At 39.0% G+C, this 15,727-nt stretch overlaps 1 protein-coding gene across 1 annotated transcript in view; it reads left to right on the plus strand.

The window, feature by feature from the left end:
• Window positions 1-14,707: 14,707 nt before the first annotated feature.
• LOC106751930 (protein eva-1 homolog C) overlaps window positions 14,708-15,727 on the plus strand; it is a 182,411-nt gene continuing 181,391 nt past the window's right edge. Inside the window, exon 1 of the mRNA XM_014633220.1 lies at window positions 14,708-15,458. Coding sequence (XP_014488706.1) covers window positions 15,353-15,458 — 106 coding nt within the window. The 5' untranslated portion in view covers window positions 14,708-15,352. The remainder of the gene's footprint in view (window positions 15,459-15,727) is intronic.

The following is a 15,727-nucleotide window of genomic DNA, read 5'->3' on the forward strand; positions in this document are numbered from 1 at the left end:
TTATATATAATTAATAAATTATATATTATAATTAATTAATTCTTTTATTTATCCATATTAATTACTTATTATTTACTCATCGCATACATTCTATCTGCAATTGAATAAATTATATAGTTAATACATTGCTGATTAGAAAATTTAGAATAAGATTAAACGTAGATAGAATAGTAAAATAATCGAATATAAAGCAATTGTGAAATAAGTCTTTCTTTAAGTCTCAAAATATGGAATCAAAGGCAATAAATAATTATTTATAATATCGAACGAGGAACTTAAATAATGTTATATATTGAAATTAATGTTATATACTGAGATTGTTGATTGGTTCTTCAAGTTCGGCGACAAGCGTAATAAATTTCGACTCGTAAAGTATCGAAGAAATTAATTTATAGGACTTTTTCATTCTGATACTCATGCTCGTAATATATCATGTATCAGTCGATACTATCGTATTGATGTTTCTACGTTATACACTTCGTGAAGCATTTATAAGTGTTTGCTTGTATCGAACAAAGTATTTTCTTTTCTTGGTAGAAACCACTTTTAATATTGATCCACTCGTGATGCTTTTCGTATTCAAACATGCTCGCCCATTTGCAACCCGTCTACGAAGTTGCAAACTCCGAACCTTCTTCGCTGAGCGTGAAGCTTTCGAAGCAGCTGCGCTCGAATGCTTATCGATTGGCGGACACAGTCCGCAAATGAAAATTGTAGCAACGCGCAGTACTTCGAATTGTGAAACAAAATTACACTATGTCCGACATTCTAATGCAAACAACAACTCTATCAATTTATATTTCTTGAAATTGATAGAGTTTATTGCACATCATTGCATTTTGCTAGATGTGCCTTTCTATTTGTTTTTCTATTTGGATGAGATAATAATCGATTATTAACCCTACATAATTTTCTTCGTTAATTATTTCTATTCGAAATCACGATTGAAAATACGATTGTAACCGTATGTAAACTTAAATAAAACAGGGGAGGATCGCGACATTAATACGTATCATCTTCAAACGTGACTTGCTCCGAGAAAGAATTACACAGAATAAAAATAGTCGTATCGCCATTTTTCATTCCACAGTTCATCTCAGCAAACGACTTAGCGTTTATCATATTTGATCACGACGTAGGCGCGATGTAAAATGGAAACTGAACGATTCAGAGGCGACGAATAGAATGCACAATCTTTTCTTAGGAACGCGCTGAGTTCCTTCTGCGTGACATGCATTTATGTCACTCACCGCACGAAAGATTTATTTTCAGCTCTCTACAGAGAGCCGCCAACTTTGCCGGAGAGTGGCTACCATTTTTCGGATATTTGCGGTGTTGCTTTGAAGCGCGCGTAAACGCGGCATAATTCGTCATTGCAAGTCAATCATTGACATTTTTACCGTCTATTATTTCCGGCGCATTTCTCGAAAGCTCGTAATACTTCCACTTCTGCCCAAAATAATGTTGTCCTTTTATTTGAAATATTTTTTATATTTATGCTTTCACTATTATAGATGCCATGACGTGCGAATACATCATATTATACATAACATAAAATTGCAATTATAACTTTTACCCGACATTTCATTAATACCTTATAAGTATTTGTATTGCACATATTATCGAGGAATGTTTACGCATATGACGGGACCATGTGCGATACAGATGATCGCTTCAAAGTATCAGTTACAGACGACATGCTTCATACGGTAGCGATTTCGCTGAATTTGAGCTTAGCCGACCTGACACTGTATCTCTGGACAATATCAAAGGGTCTTGTAACATTTTCGAACGGCGCTCACGCCGCAGTTGAAAAAGCGATCCTTGTTCGCGCGTGGTTTTAGTAACCGGAGTCACTAACAAGAGCCGTCGCTTTTACGGAAATCTTAAGGGTCGCTGATCCCGCTCCCCGTTTCCAAAGTCTGACACATTTCGTGACGCGGAAATTTTCCACTGTTCTTTTTCTTTTATATCGCAAGACGTTATTTTACGGGTTGACAAGATAAATTGATACGTCAGCTCGAATGTTTCCCATTCGGGCGGAACGCTCGTCGCGCATCAAAGTGAGACGAACATTAAGATTCTCTATATTTCATAAAGTGATACTCGAGTCATCGAGGCGAGCGAGTCGGCATTTCGCTCGTGAGTTCCTTAGTCAAGTACACTGGCCCTAGAAGCAGCGCGACGCGGAATTATTGATCGCGGATATTTTGATCCTCGTTACCATGCAGGAATGCTCGTCTCACGTCTCGCCTCTCCTCCGGCAGAATACTTGTGAATAATTTGCAACGTCGAGAGAGAGAGAGAGAGAAAGAGGGAGGAAGGGAAGGAAGGAAAAGAGAGGACAGGAGGGAGGGACAACGTCTTCTCTGCACTTGGTAACCGAGATTAAACCGCATCCGCGGTAACCGCGAAACGAATCCTCGCGAGAATCGGCCTTTCAAATTGGGATGCATGCTGTCGCGTTCGATACAAACGTAATACTCGCCACATCGCCCCGCCGGTAACTGGAATACCCGGTACACCGTTGCCGCCACCGTTGTCGCCGACTATCGTTAAAGTGACCTCGTAAACCCAAATTAAATCCGTTAATTTTTTATTCCTTAACACCTCGTGCATTTCTCGCCTGTGCTTCCAGCGCGCTCGTTTAATTTACCGTTTTTTCCGTATCTCATAGTGCACCGCCGGTCACCCGTGCCGCGAACTTTGACTTGGCTTACACGGCACACATTCGAATGCGGTTTGCATAACTGATCCGAGAGCTATATATGAGATAATCATTTGGAATTTATTAGCTTGATGATGCATCGAACGGATTGAATCGAATCATGATACGTGGTAGTTTCCATTTAATAACATCCAGCCCAATCTTGTAATCGTTTGAACGCAGGATTACTCGACCATGCATATTCTTATTATCACTATTCATGGTTTCACGAATATAATTTGTGTTGCGAGTAGATTTTGTTATGAGTAAAGCCGATTATAAGTACATTATGTAATATAATGTATATTAATACTTAAATATAATCATTAATGAATCGTAAATTACTCATTAAGTATTACATTAGGAATTTATAAATAAGTACTCGTGCTTCAGGAAAAGATTTTAATTTGACGTGTAAAAAATGATATTTTAATTAATAAATATGTTAAATGTCTCGACTTACCATATCCGTGGGAAAAATGTCAATTCGTATAACGGAATGGTGACCAAACGAAAATTCATAATGACGAGAAACAACATGTTACAACGACGGAAATATTTGTCTAGATATTTTTTTGCATTAAAATTCAGTTGAGATACCTCAGAACAATTTACTAAATTGAGAACAACTAATTAAACACAAACCTTCTACAGACATTTTTCTGTTCTTACAATAGAGTTTTTGTTTGACCTCCAAACAATAGAAGTTCAGTTAAACGAACCGAGTTTTTCTTTTTGTGTACCAAAATGGGTAACTCGTAAAAAATAAAATAGTTTCAAAAAGAAAGTTTCGTCCCCACCGTGAAGAAGTGAATTGAAACATCGGGAGCAAGTCGATGAAGGACGCTGTACTATAACGCGAAAATCAAATTGAATAAAATAGTTGCTATTTGTAAACAAATGTCTTCTTAAAAAAAAAAAGGAAGGAAGATAATATATTTTCCGTGCGTCGCGATAAACAGATATTCAGGAAAGCAGCTTTTGTTGAAGAAGCAAAAAAGGAAGGGAAGTAAATTTTTATTCCCGACGTTTGCCAGAATTTTACGCGCAGAGTCCTTAAATATTCCGCAAGCCCGTGGACAATGCGAAGCAGTTACCACGAAATAATCTTTGTACGTCGAAGCAGGGAGATGTGTATGTACGAATTCGCTACATATGTCGCGAGCAGCGCGCTTCAGTAAATACGGCTTACGCCTCTCGAGAGAAGCGGGCGTTTCCCATCGTTTCTTTTACTTTTCCTTCACCGCCCCGACTCGACGCAATCTGACAAACAAATATATTTCAAACCACCGTCCGCGAGAGAGCGGAACCACGGACGTAGCCGGGCGCGGGATGGAGAATTCGATTATACGACATGCCGGCTACGGCGAGGCGGAACAAAAATCGGATCGCTCACGAAATATAGAAAAGTTCCCCAATGAAGAAAACTTTACGTCCCGCCGCGATACTAATTTATTAAAAAATTCAATTATATACAGCGACCGCACTGGGCTAATTATTTCTCGGCGTCCTCTCTTTCTCTCTCCTCTCCTGACCTATTTCGTACAGTGTCGAGGCGGACGACGCGAAATGTCTATTGATCGCTTAATTCTTTAGCAGCACGCTCTTATTTTCTCGCCTGGCCGACATGTCGCGAAGTCTTCGCGAAGACTTTCGTAGACCAATTCGATTAGTAAAAAAATTTCTCACTCGACATATTATTTTCCTCTTAACGATACTTTGATTGCCGCGAAAAACTGCGGAAAGCCAGAAGTATCGATAAAAAGTATCAGGTTTCGGCTGATATTTTATGGACGGCACGATTGATAAGGGCAAAGGAGAAAAGTCGGCCGGGTCGAAATCGTGTCGAGTCGAGGGTTGATTTAGCTTTTCGTATTTTCAAACGCGCTGTGTGTACCGCGCATCCCCGATATAGATTCGAGAAATTGAAAGGGTTAACAGTTCCGGAAAGTATTCGAGAAGGTATCGTTTTATAATTCCGCAGAGGGCACATGTGTTTCCTACGGGCGTCGAACGGTTCTTACTGGTACCCTTTCGGAAATCGATCGCACACGTACGCGCCCAAACACACACAACAAACGTCCCCGCGCGGCGGTAATATATCACTCTTTAAGACCTCGCTTCGGGAGGAACCGTGAAATACGACGCACCAGCAACCGCGGCGAGTGTTGCAAGAGGCATTACACGTAGCGACGTCAGGAAAATCTTGACTGGGCTCCCGGGAGAAAATATTTTACTTAGAGGATCCGAAGGTGCGAGCGCGCGCGCGGAATTTATCGTCCATATTATTACGCATCGGCGCGTCCGCGCATCGGACATTTGTTCGGAAAATATTTCGCTTTAATTCGTAAAAGCCCCGCTCGCTCCCTCGCACCGAATCGGCCGAATGCTATCCACTGGTCTATTTAATCCCGATGTTTTGCTCGCGTTTCAAGCACGCGTCGGAATAATCGTGAAACTAATGGCGGTTATGGTAATCCCTCGCGTTCACCGCCGATGAAAAACACGCAGCGCATTGTTACCTTCGTTCCGCTTGTGTTGTATAAATAGCAGCAACTCTCCGAAATAATTGCCACTCGTGGACGACTCGTATTTCCGATTATCGATCGTCGCCGTCGTCGCCGCCGTGAAAGAATTCGCCAGCGCTGGAAAATCTCGCCAGCGGTTCGCCGCACGAGTTGCAATTCGCACGCGGGCATTCTCGTTAAGGGTGCCCTCTCGACACTTTATACACGGCCGATATTCCCCTCAAAACCCGCCCACCTTCCTTCCGTTCCACTTTACGCGAGAGTGCGCACGTGAATCCGCATCCCGCGGAAAACAGGCGTCGCGGCGCCCGATGCATCGTAACTAGCCGCCATTGCTGGCGGGCAAGAATAATTGGCACTTTGTGCATGCGACTGCAACTCGATCGCGCGTCGCTCGCGTCCTGCGAATTTCGAATGTCGCACGTCGCGTGTTCCTTAATTTCGCCAGCCAAAAAGTTTACCAACGCGAATGTCGCAAATTTATTTTCCAAACGGAATACTCTCTCGATTACACATCGCTCCAAGGTTCTTCGCGCAGCCCACAATTTCAAGTAATTTCTCTTGTCCTAAATGTATTTGTATTGGTTTATTTCTGAAAGTTTCCATTATTCACATAAGATTTCGCGACAACGATATATCGATATGCGAAACGACGTCAGCGACTCGGAAACTCGACAGCGTGAAACATATCGAAAATTCGGTTAAATCTATTTTCAACGAATTAGCAAAGTTACATCTCCGCTCTTTCGCTTATTCCCACAATTCGACTTTGAAAACTATTTCTGAAAACTGGACAGTTTTTCCATGAATTCGTTGAACGGACAATGTTAGCTTAATATAAATAGAACTGCTCACGCTGACACGGTGTTCTATAAAAATCTATCGTCTATTTATCTATGTTATCTAAAAAAGAAAAGTAAAAGTAGATATACGAAACCTTGTTTAAACAAAGTAATATATATCGTTTTAAGCGAATGAAGCAACACTTTCGCGAAGATGGTGAAAGATTTTCGCGATATTTTCACTCGTGTTCGCGGACATGCACGATAATTGTTCTCTCTTCGGCCTTCGTGCTTTATTGCGCGAGAAGTATAGGATGTAAATGTGATTTGAAGAGCGCGAAATCTTCCAACATCTCGCGGCCTCCTCATCTTCCTTTCACTACCGATTCCGCAATTTCTCCGTCTTTTGACTTTGCAGCCCATCCTCTACGGTGCTGAGCCGTGTAAACTAACCGAGGCGCTGAAAGAACGGACGACGTGGAAGCGAGCGTTTTCCTTATTTATGGGCTTCTCGGAATTTCCCGCGGACTTTAACGCCACCGTCACCTGTCTAATTTATGAAAAATTCCCAGGGCCGAATTTACGGAGCGTGAAGGCGTAGATCTCTGTACGCTCGCGCGCGCGGTAAAGAGAACGACAAAGACGGACGCTCGCTCTCCTTTATTATGATTTAATTCCATTGTCGTTTTAGTTACCGAGAGAGATGATATCCTATCCACGATAAACATCAACGGATATTTCTCAAATCAATGTTGCGTTATTTATCACAGACCAATTTTAAAGCAAAATCGAGTGATTTAACAAATTCTTGTCTCAACAGATTCACGTTAGAAATTCTTGGAAACCTGTACTCGGATATGTTACTAAAAAAACTCTGCAGAAAATTTACAAATTCATTGCTCGAAGAAATTTGACAAATTCAAAAATATCGTTCAACTTCTCCAGCGTACCAACTGTAACATATAATGATAATAACTGTAAGATCGTTCGTGGATTATATGTTATATTTTCCTAAATTACAGGAATACTTATTTGTACTATGTATACATAACTTATAAATTAAACAAGTCGATAAATAACACCTATTTATATAATTTCATATCTTCTTGGAGCACTCGGAAGTACGGAAGGATAAGCGAAAAATATAAACGATATAAACCAGGAACGTCAGAGAATCACAAATATGCAGATGTCTCGCGGGAAAAATTTTCAGAGTAATTCCATTTTATTTATCTTCAATGTATAGGGTAAGTCGCGTCTCCCGTAATTGTTTTTACGTGCGGATCGTTGTAATATTTATTTATCTGCATTATTTGTAATTTTCTTCTCGTTTAAAAAGTTACGATTTAATAAACCTCTACGTTGCTCCGAATGTCTCTAATTTAGCAAGCAGGTGGATGCGTAATTTCGTCGAAACAACCGGATTTCTCGTATCGTAAATATAGAGATTTCGACGAGGAACTTTCGCGACATAACGATCAGTGGGCTTTAGAGATAAGTTCCTTCGCATGAATTGCATGTGAAGTGTTTCATCTTCAAAGCACATCGATCGTAGTGCCATAAAGTTTCGCTCATAGCGCACCTCGTGTTGCCACGCTTCGTGTACGTAGCCTCGCCACACTACGTCGCCTTTGATCGACCGTCTTATTCAAAGAGAACCACCCTTTCTCATATGATAGTAAACACGTTAGACGAAAAAGAGTCTTTCAATATAAAGCGATGTTCCATCTGCTAACTATCTGCTGATGTTCACGGAATGCAAGCAACATATGAAAAGTAATATTGTAAGACAATAGTATTGTGTAAAAAATTTGAATAAATTAACTATATGTAGAATAGTTTATATCTATTTGAAAATATTTTAATAGGTAGATTTTATTACACCTAAAATTAAGAACTGTATATGTTGAATTATGTCTCAGATCTGCGGTACTTCTATATTTTATTTCATTTCACGAAAGTGAAGAATTTTATTTCACGAAAGTTTCAGCAAATAAAAAGAGGTCAAAGTCTATCGAATTTTAAGTAAATGATTAAATTGTAATCGTTATAATATTAAACATCATCAGAAAAAGAGAGAGAAGGAAGGGGAGGGAGGGAGAAAGAGAAAGAGAGAGAGAAAAAAGTTCTTTCGAGAAGTTTCAAATAGATTATACGAAGAACAAAAATAAATAAAAATTAATCAACAATAAAATAAATAATATACAATAAATATAATAAAATACAATAAATATAAAAATACAATAAATAGCTAGCAAATTGCTATAATTGTAAAATGCATTGAAGCATGAAAAATAAGAGAGGCCATAAAACAACAGCTAACAATAGTGCTCTGGCGACAATTTTTAGAAGCAGAAAAGTCAATAGAATCGTTCGCGAATTTTTTCTACGAGTTATTTTGGGAAGTCTATCAACCTTGGCTTTCCTACAGTTTTACAGCTGGCGGAAAACGTTCTCGGGACCATCAAAAGCTTTCTTTGAAGCCGTTGGTTTATTTGAGAGCGGTGACCAATCATCGATGTGTCTCGGATTAACACGTAATGCCAAAACGAATAGAGAGCATTTTTTTCGTGCTTTTCATTCGCGAATGCGGCACCTACCAGCATCGCGACAGAGTTTAGTCGTAACGATGATTTACGTATCCCGTTTGCTTTTTGTAATTGACATATCGAGCCAGATGGTGTGCACTGTCGACGATTCTGCAAACGAGGAGATTTTGCGAATAATCAACGCGTATACCGCGAAACGCGTTTTGCCAAAAAAAAAAGAAGTGTTTCGAGATTATAACAAGCAAAATACAATGAGGGAAGAGTGTTATTAATATTTGTAATTTTATACGCATTTTATTTATATGCACGGGCGTCATATTTAAATATGAATTCAATTTAGCTCTCAGAAGTAATTAAAAAAATAATGATTAATTATAATAAATACTCGCGTAACGCGTAAAAGACAAATTTTATATTCGCTAATATCATTTAGTGCTAATATAGAAGAGGTTAAGAAATTAAAAAATTATAAGAAAATAGCATATATTTAAATATTGTGTAATCCGTTATTTCGCATACTCAATGAATATATAATAAATACGTAAAATCAATGTTGAAAACTGAATGTCAATATGCAATTTTAATTTTATTACAGCAACTTGCAGCATATTTCGATTAATTTGCAAATAAATCGTTTAATATTATTAAACTTTAATTTTGACGCGAATGAAGTGCTTTTCAAATTTCCAAATTATTTATTCATATTTTAATTACATAGAAATTGAATCGCGCGGAAGAAATTTTTCATATAAAGAATATATTTCTTCTTATTAAGTTTCTTGATTATATTTGTTTGTCTTATATATTTTAAATAACTCACTTTTGTCTATTCTTCTATTCAATGTAATGAGAATAATTTACGGTTTTCTCTGCGTGCAATCAATCTCGAAAACTTTATCGATTATGATGTGTGAATTTCATCAAAATTTAATCGTGTTCCAAGCGAGTAGTACTGATGATACACGTTAAACAAGTAGCCGAGCATCGATTGTCATAACCCTTTGAGAGAAGCAAACTCAATCAATGATCATGTTGTCTATCATGGAAATGCGTTTGTCATCGCTTCGCTACTATAACAGCGAGCTGAGGTTGGGTAGAACGTTGCACCGGGCGCGTTTTGAAGGCGCGGGATGTACTTTACGAGCTTGCCTCGGTTTGTTCGCAAGAAAGAACTTTGATATGCACGCCGAGGTTGCGTCGTTATCCAGCTAGCAGTATTTTTCGAAGCTTCGACAAATTCTTGCAAACTCGTGCGATACCGTTATTTAAGCGCCAAGGAAGCGTGGCGGAAGATTGTGTCCTACACTTTGTTTTACGCAAATCGGCCAGGAAAAGAGAACAGTGTTCACTTTTAGCATGCACGCCGTAGTAGTTTTGCAAAAGTCTTTCTCGGATATTATACGATCTTCAGTGGACGCAATATACAAAGTAAGTCACCTAACTTTATGACTCGGCAAAATTTATGTAACATCTATTTTACACGAAAACTGTTAAAAATGGTTATCACGTGCTTTCCAAAAATGGCTAGGTTTATAATGTATTTTGTATATATATATATATATATATATATATAATCCCTTTCTCTGTCCTATATATAATATAAATATATATTTATAATATAAAAAAATTATAGCTAGGCCAATATATGATTAATAATAAATGTTTCAAGTAATTTAACAGTGGACACGTAATTAGTGTTTTTCTTTACATTTACAAAATTATAAAAATTATTTCACATAAAAGTATCATACATTAAGTAAAAGTATCATACATTACTCAACTCGGTAAGAAAATATATGGAGGCGTATCCTCCTTAGTTACTAACTATTTACACGTATAGCGGCTTAGACATAACACTTTACTTGAGAAAGGATGAAGAAGTAATAAGCTAGGATGTCGCACCGAGGTAGGTAAAATAATGTAGGAAACGCTCCGAGCGTTCAGAATGCGTTTTATGAGGTTGTCGTAGTAACGTCTTTAACGAAACATAATAATAACACGAAACATATTGCGCACCTTTAAGATTTATAGATTAATGACATTGTTTTCGTTATTTCATTGTTTATATATAAAATATCACTTGAAATGTATATTCATTTTATCCGCTTATTTTGCACATTCGAAGTTTCATGTAATCCAGATTCGTATAACTTCAGCAATGTTTAATTTTAAAATAAACGTATGCGGAGATATTTTTGGTTTTAGCGGTATGAGAAATTTTGTTATTAAAAAAGGATTAATAAGACGAATAGAGTAATTATTTGTCTTTCGTTTGTGGAAAGGTATATCTTTGTATAATTTTTTCCTTAGAACGTACAATTACATGTAGCGCATAAATAAAAAAATCACTTCAGTAGGAGAAAAATTCAGAAATAGGCTTACGTGTAGAAAAGCTAATGAATACGTGATGTTTAAAGTGCTCCAATGAAAAAAAGGAAATATGGCTCAGCAAGTTCGATAAAGTTCCTGAAGAAGTTGGAAGGGTAAACTCATAAAACGCATCTTCCACGTTCGAAGCTCGTCCTGCGTTGTTCTATATAACCTGCTTCGTCTTTATACTTTATTACGTCTGCATCCTCCGAACATTGTCAAACAATTTTCTCAAAATCGCCCGCTTATCTCTTGACTTCTCTGCGATTTTCAATAGTGCGGAATTCTTATCCGTATTACTTATCGGATCACGCTGTTAATATTACGATGCCAATATTGTTGAATTAACGTCATTGATAAGAGAAATAACAAATACTTGCTTTATTATAAGTATTTCGAAAGTATATTTAAAACAATTTCTATTTTATCTCTTATATACGTCCTATGACAAAGTAACCTGAATCAATAATTAATATAGTATTCTATTTTCGTTACAAGAATATCTTTAGAAAATATTATTATATAATCTAAAGGGTTTGCCATATTTTCCGATATTCCGACGAATCTGTGCACATTCCGCAAAGTTTGTTTACAGAAATGTCAAGTGAAATAATTCACGCAATTACCCAGGTACTCGTAAACAAGTCAACTGTAATTAAGGTAATATTTGGGGATAAGAGGCGAAGGAGGAGTTTGAACTTGTCGTTTTAACGTACACAGGGCGATAAATTCTAAGTCGTGTTCGCGCGTTTCACACGTCGCAAAGTTCGAGGGAGTTTCTTCGCGATATCTCTCAACGCTACGTTTTTAGGTAGCCGGGTGAATAAAATTAAACTCACGCGCATCGACCAGACCAGACGTCTCTTCGCGTATTCTTAGGTTGTTCTTGTGCGACGCACTCCGATGCACATGGCCCTATACTCGATGTTACTATCGCTGCTCGTTATCTTCCGACCGCGCCGCGGTGCATTCAGAGAGAAGCCCGCCCTTTATATTTTCGACGCGTTTTTCAACGCACGGAGAGACACAATTTTATGAAACTAGCTTGCAAACGCAAGGTTTAATCTTTGCGCTACGAAAGACGCGAGAAAGGAAAGATTTTTCATGATGTAACTTTGTGTATGTACTACCGTGAGGAAAATTTAATTTCCCTTTGTGGTACATACAAACATTTCCTGGGACCGACATTGGTAGTAATGTATAATCACGAGAAAATTAGTAATAATGTAATAATATAACATCAAAAGTCGCACTTTTCGTGACTCCTGATAGTACAATAATATGTTCAAAAATATTTAAAGGAAGATTTTTTAACCGTAAATGTAAAACTACCTCGGAGTAGTATCGTTTTCGCAATATTTTAATCACAAATACAAAAGCAACATTCATTTCATTATTCTTCCCGTAAATAGCGACGAGAGGTGTATACGTAAGAGTAATATATGAAATGATAAAGAAAATCATATGTTGAAATTAAAATCTACGATGCAGAAACGCGTTAAACGAAATAAAAGAGAAAACTTTATACCAACGACGGAGAGAGCTGTCAAGAGTCGCGTAGTTCATCCCTCTACGAAACCGCAAAACAATTTTTCAATTTTTATCGTCCAGAAAGAAGAGCAATAAAAGCTAGATCGCGAATCTGTCCTCTCCCGTACGTTAAAGGAGGGACTTACATATCGGCAAAATCCGCAACACGATACAGCGTAGGGCAATCGGGCAGTACGCCAAATGTCATTTACCTGCCGCATGATCGCGTCAGCTGCAAATCGTCTTCGTACTTAACGCTTTTCCCTATACGTAACCGCAGCCATCGAGATTCGGAATGCGGCGTGCGAATTGCATCCCCGAAAAGCACAGGATACGCATGCTCGATAACGGAAGCGAAGGTTGGTTAGTAGGTAGATAGGCGAGCTTTAGGCAGGGTCATGGTTTGGGTGACTTCGACACGTGTTCCTACCCTCTCGACCTTAAAGGCCGAAGATTCACTCTAGTTTGCTACTCCAAATTCTGCTCTCACGTTACGAATTGCCGAAACTTATATGGATCCGAGAAAGAAAAATATCGCGCGTGTTGCTTTGTTCGGGGATTCATTCTAAATTCATTTTCCCTCGGTGAAATTATTAAAGTCAACGGCTTCGACGAAGTTATAAGCGATTGGATATTAAGATTTCTTGTGTAACTTTCATAGGGTTACGGGCTGGATAACAAAATAGAGTGCTTTAAGAAATGAGGGAACTCCATTGAACGGTTCTGTTATACAGTTTTGTAATTTAAATAAAATATAAGAGTAAACAGTTTAAATATAAATAAATTTTCTGAAGAATAAGATGAATACTGTTCAACGCTTCAAATATTTACCAAGTAACATAAGTAACATAAATATATGAGGAAGCAATCCTCTATCATTTGTTCTCGTCCAAAATTCATCCTCGATGGATAAACACTCAAAATGGATGGCGAGGGTTGTATCAAACTGAATGCGAAACGTCGCGAGATAAGATAACTTCACTAACGGAACACGAATGCCCATAGCGTTAACTGACGACGAAATCAATACTTAGATAGAACATATGGTGACGATGACGTCAAAATGACAAAAAATGATTATAAAAACTCACGTTCTATCTGTGTACTATGCCACTGGACACGTTTCGTATCATCTCTGATCTGTTTCTGGAAATTAAATAGATGATAATATTAGTATGATTACTTTTAGTTGCACTTTCTATACTTCCTCTCGCCATTATTATTTCTCTTTCTAACTTTCCAGACAATAAAACTTGTTAAAAAAGATTTCATACATAATCATGTATAAATGTACATAACTACGCATAATTTTATTAAATTATGTATAAAATTTGTCTATACAATTATTTAATAATCATACATAGTGATATACATGATTAGATATGCTTAGATATAATTATCTGATCATTATTGTGCATTTTTGACGTTATAACAAACTTTTGGCTGTTTTCTCTACGTTGAGACTTCAAGATAGACTTACTGAAATCTTCTAGCTTGCATAAAGAAAAAAAATTGCGCAGTAATGAGATAATTACATCTAATCATACCTAATCATACATAATTTATGCATGATTAATATGAAATAATTATATATAGACAAATTTCACACATAATTCAGTATAATGATGTGTATCTTAGTAACACAGTGCATTGGCAATACATTGGTCTCATATTACTTATATTGGCATTTATTGAAGATATATTGAATGAATGTAAAGCCAGCCCAATATAAAGTTAGCTAGAGGTTATGTTAAATTTCTATATTCTGAACATGTCTTAAGGATGTACGAGATATGACATAGGGATGTACTACGAGAAATGTTGCAGGGATGTTCTCAGCATGTCACGTACATATCTACGGTACATTCGGTATGAAAATGGTATATACGAATGCTTTCACGTACTGTCTGGGAAGAGATCTTTTAGGCGTTCGTTCTGTTCATGTCCAGTTGACGAGCGTCGCATAAATCCCTTCCAGGGATTGTTTCACAGGTCTCTTACCGTTATTCGGATATAATCATACTTACTTTTTGACCGGTTTCGAGGAGGTGCGCCCGGGGTCACGACCGTCTCAGGCATTTCGAAAATTCGACGAGGATACACCCCGCGGAGCGGCTGGGAGAACGGGCGAGCTCGCGCGAGGGCGCATGTGTCGACCGGCTGGCGTGACGTCGCGCGTCGCGCAGCCCTACTTTCAAAAGTCCCGTCTGGACCCGTCAGTCGCGCGCCGAGCATCGAGTAATGTGTACGTCCTCTGTTTACACCGCAACGCGTGCTCTTACGACAGTACGAGGCATCGCCTCGTATATTCCATGGGAGTTCGGTGAATCCACTTGCTCGGCCCTTAGTTCGACAACGGAGCGACAGCGGAGCAGCTCGCTCGACCACCTCGCGTGAACCTGCCGTCGCTTTTTCCGCACGGAACATCGGTGCCGGTACCGAAGAGGGAACAGTCGCGAACACGGGTGCACCCGTAGTCAGTGATTCTAACGATATCTCGCGATATGGCCACCGGCTGCTACATTCAGACGCTAACTCGTAAGGCGGAAGCGGAGTAACGTCTCGACGTTCGAACACCGGAATCGCGCGAATTCTGTGAGATCGGGGCGGCATTCGCGCGAGTTTTAATCCGTGAGCGGAACGTCGCGGACTTCGAGAGCATGACGCGTCGTTTTTGACGAGCCGGTGCGATCTGATAGGAGCACGACGGCCGGAATGATTGATCCGAGTTGGACGACACTTCGCGAGTGACTCGTCGTTGAATGGCTACGCAAGTGTTTCGAGTCGGTGACCAAGCGCAGGTGGTGTGACGTATCAGTGCGAGATTCGCTTACGTTCGACGGTGCGACGTCGCTCGGTGACAGGTTGTAATTCATTAATGTGACAATGATTCTGACCGGTGCTGCGCTCGACAAGAGGATCGTCATGATCGTGTTGGCGGTGTCGTTGCTACTTCTTCGGGCTCATCGGGCGGCGGGCTCCGACAATTTGGGTGAGTGCACAACGCTGTGCTTCGTACGTAGCGACGATGAAAATGGAAGTCGCAAGGTCAACGGAAACGTTTGTTTTTGTCCCGCCGTTTAGGGCGTGTAACGCGCAAACATGCTTTGAGATAAAGAGCATGGCGTATTGGATTTTAAATATTTATACGGGAGTGTTTTCTGCGTTTCATCATTGCTCCGATTCTTTTCGCGTCTTCTTCTTTCAGTCTTCGCGTTGCTCCGTTTCCCGTTCGCGTCATTTTTTGTTAACGCGTATCCT

Source organism: Dinoponera quadriceps, unplaced genomic scaffold (genome assembly GCF_001313825.1).
Source record: "Dinoponera quadriceps isolate SergipeBrazil2010 unplaced genomic scaffold, ASM131382v1 scaffold316, whole genome shotgun sequence".
Classification (NCBI taxonomy): domain Eukaryota; kingdom Metazoa; phylum Arthropoda; class Insecta; order Hymenoptera; family Formicidae; genus Dinoponera; species Dinoponera quadriceps.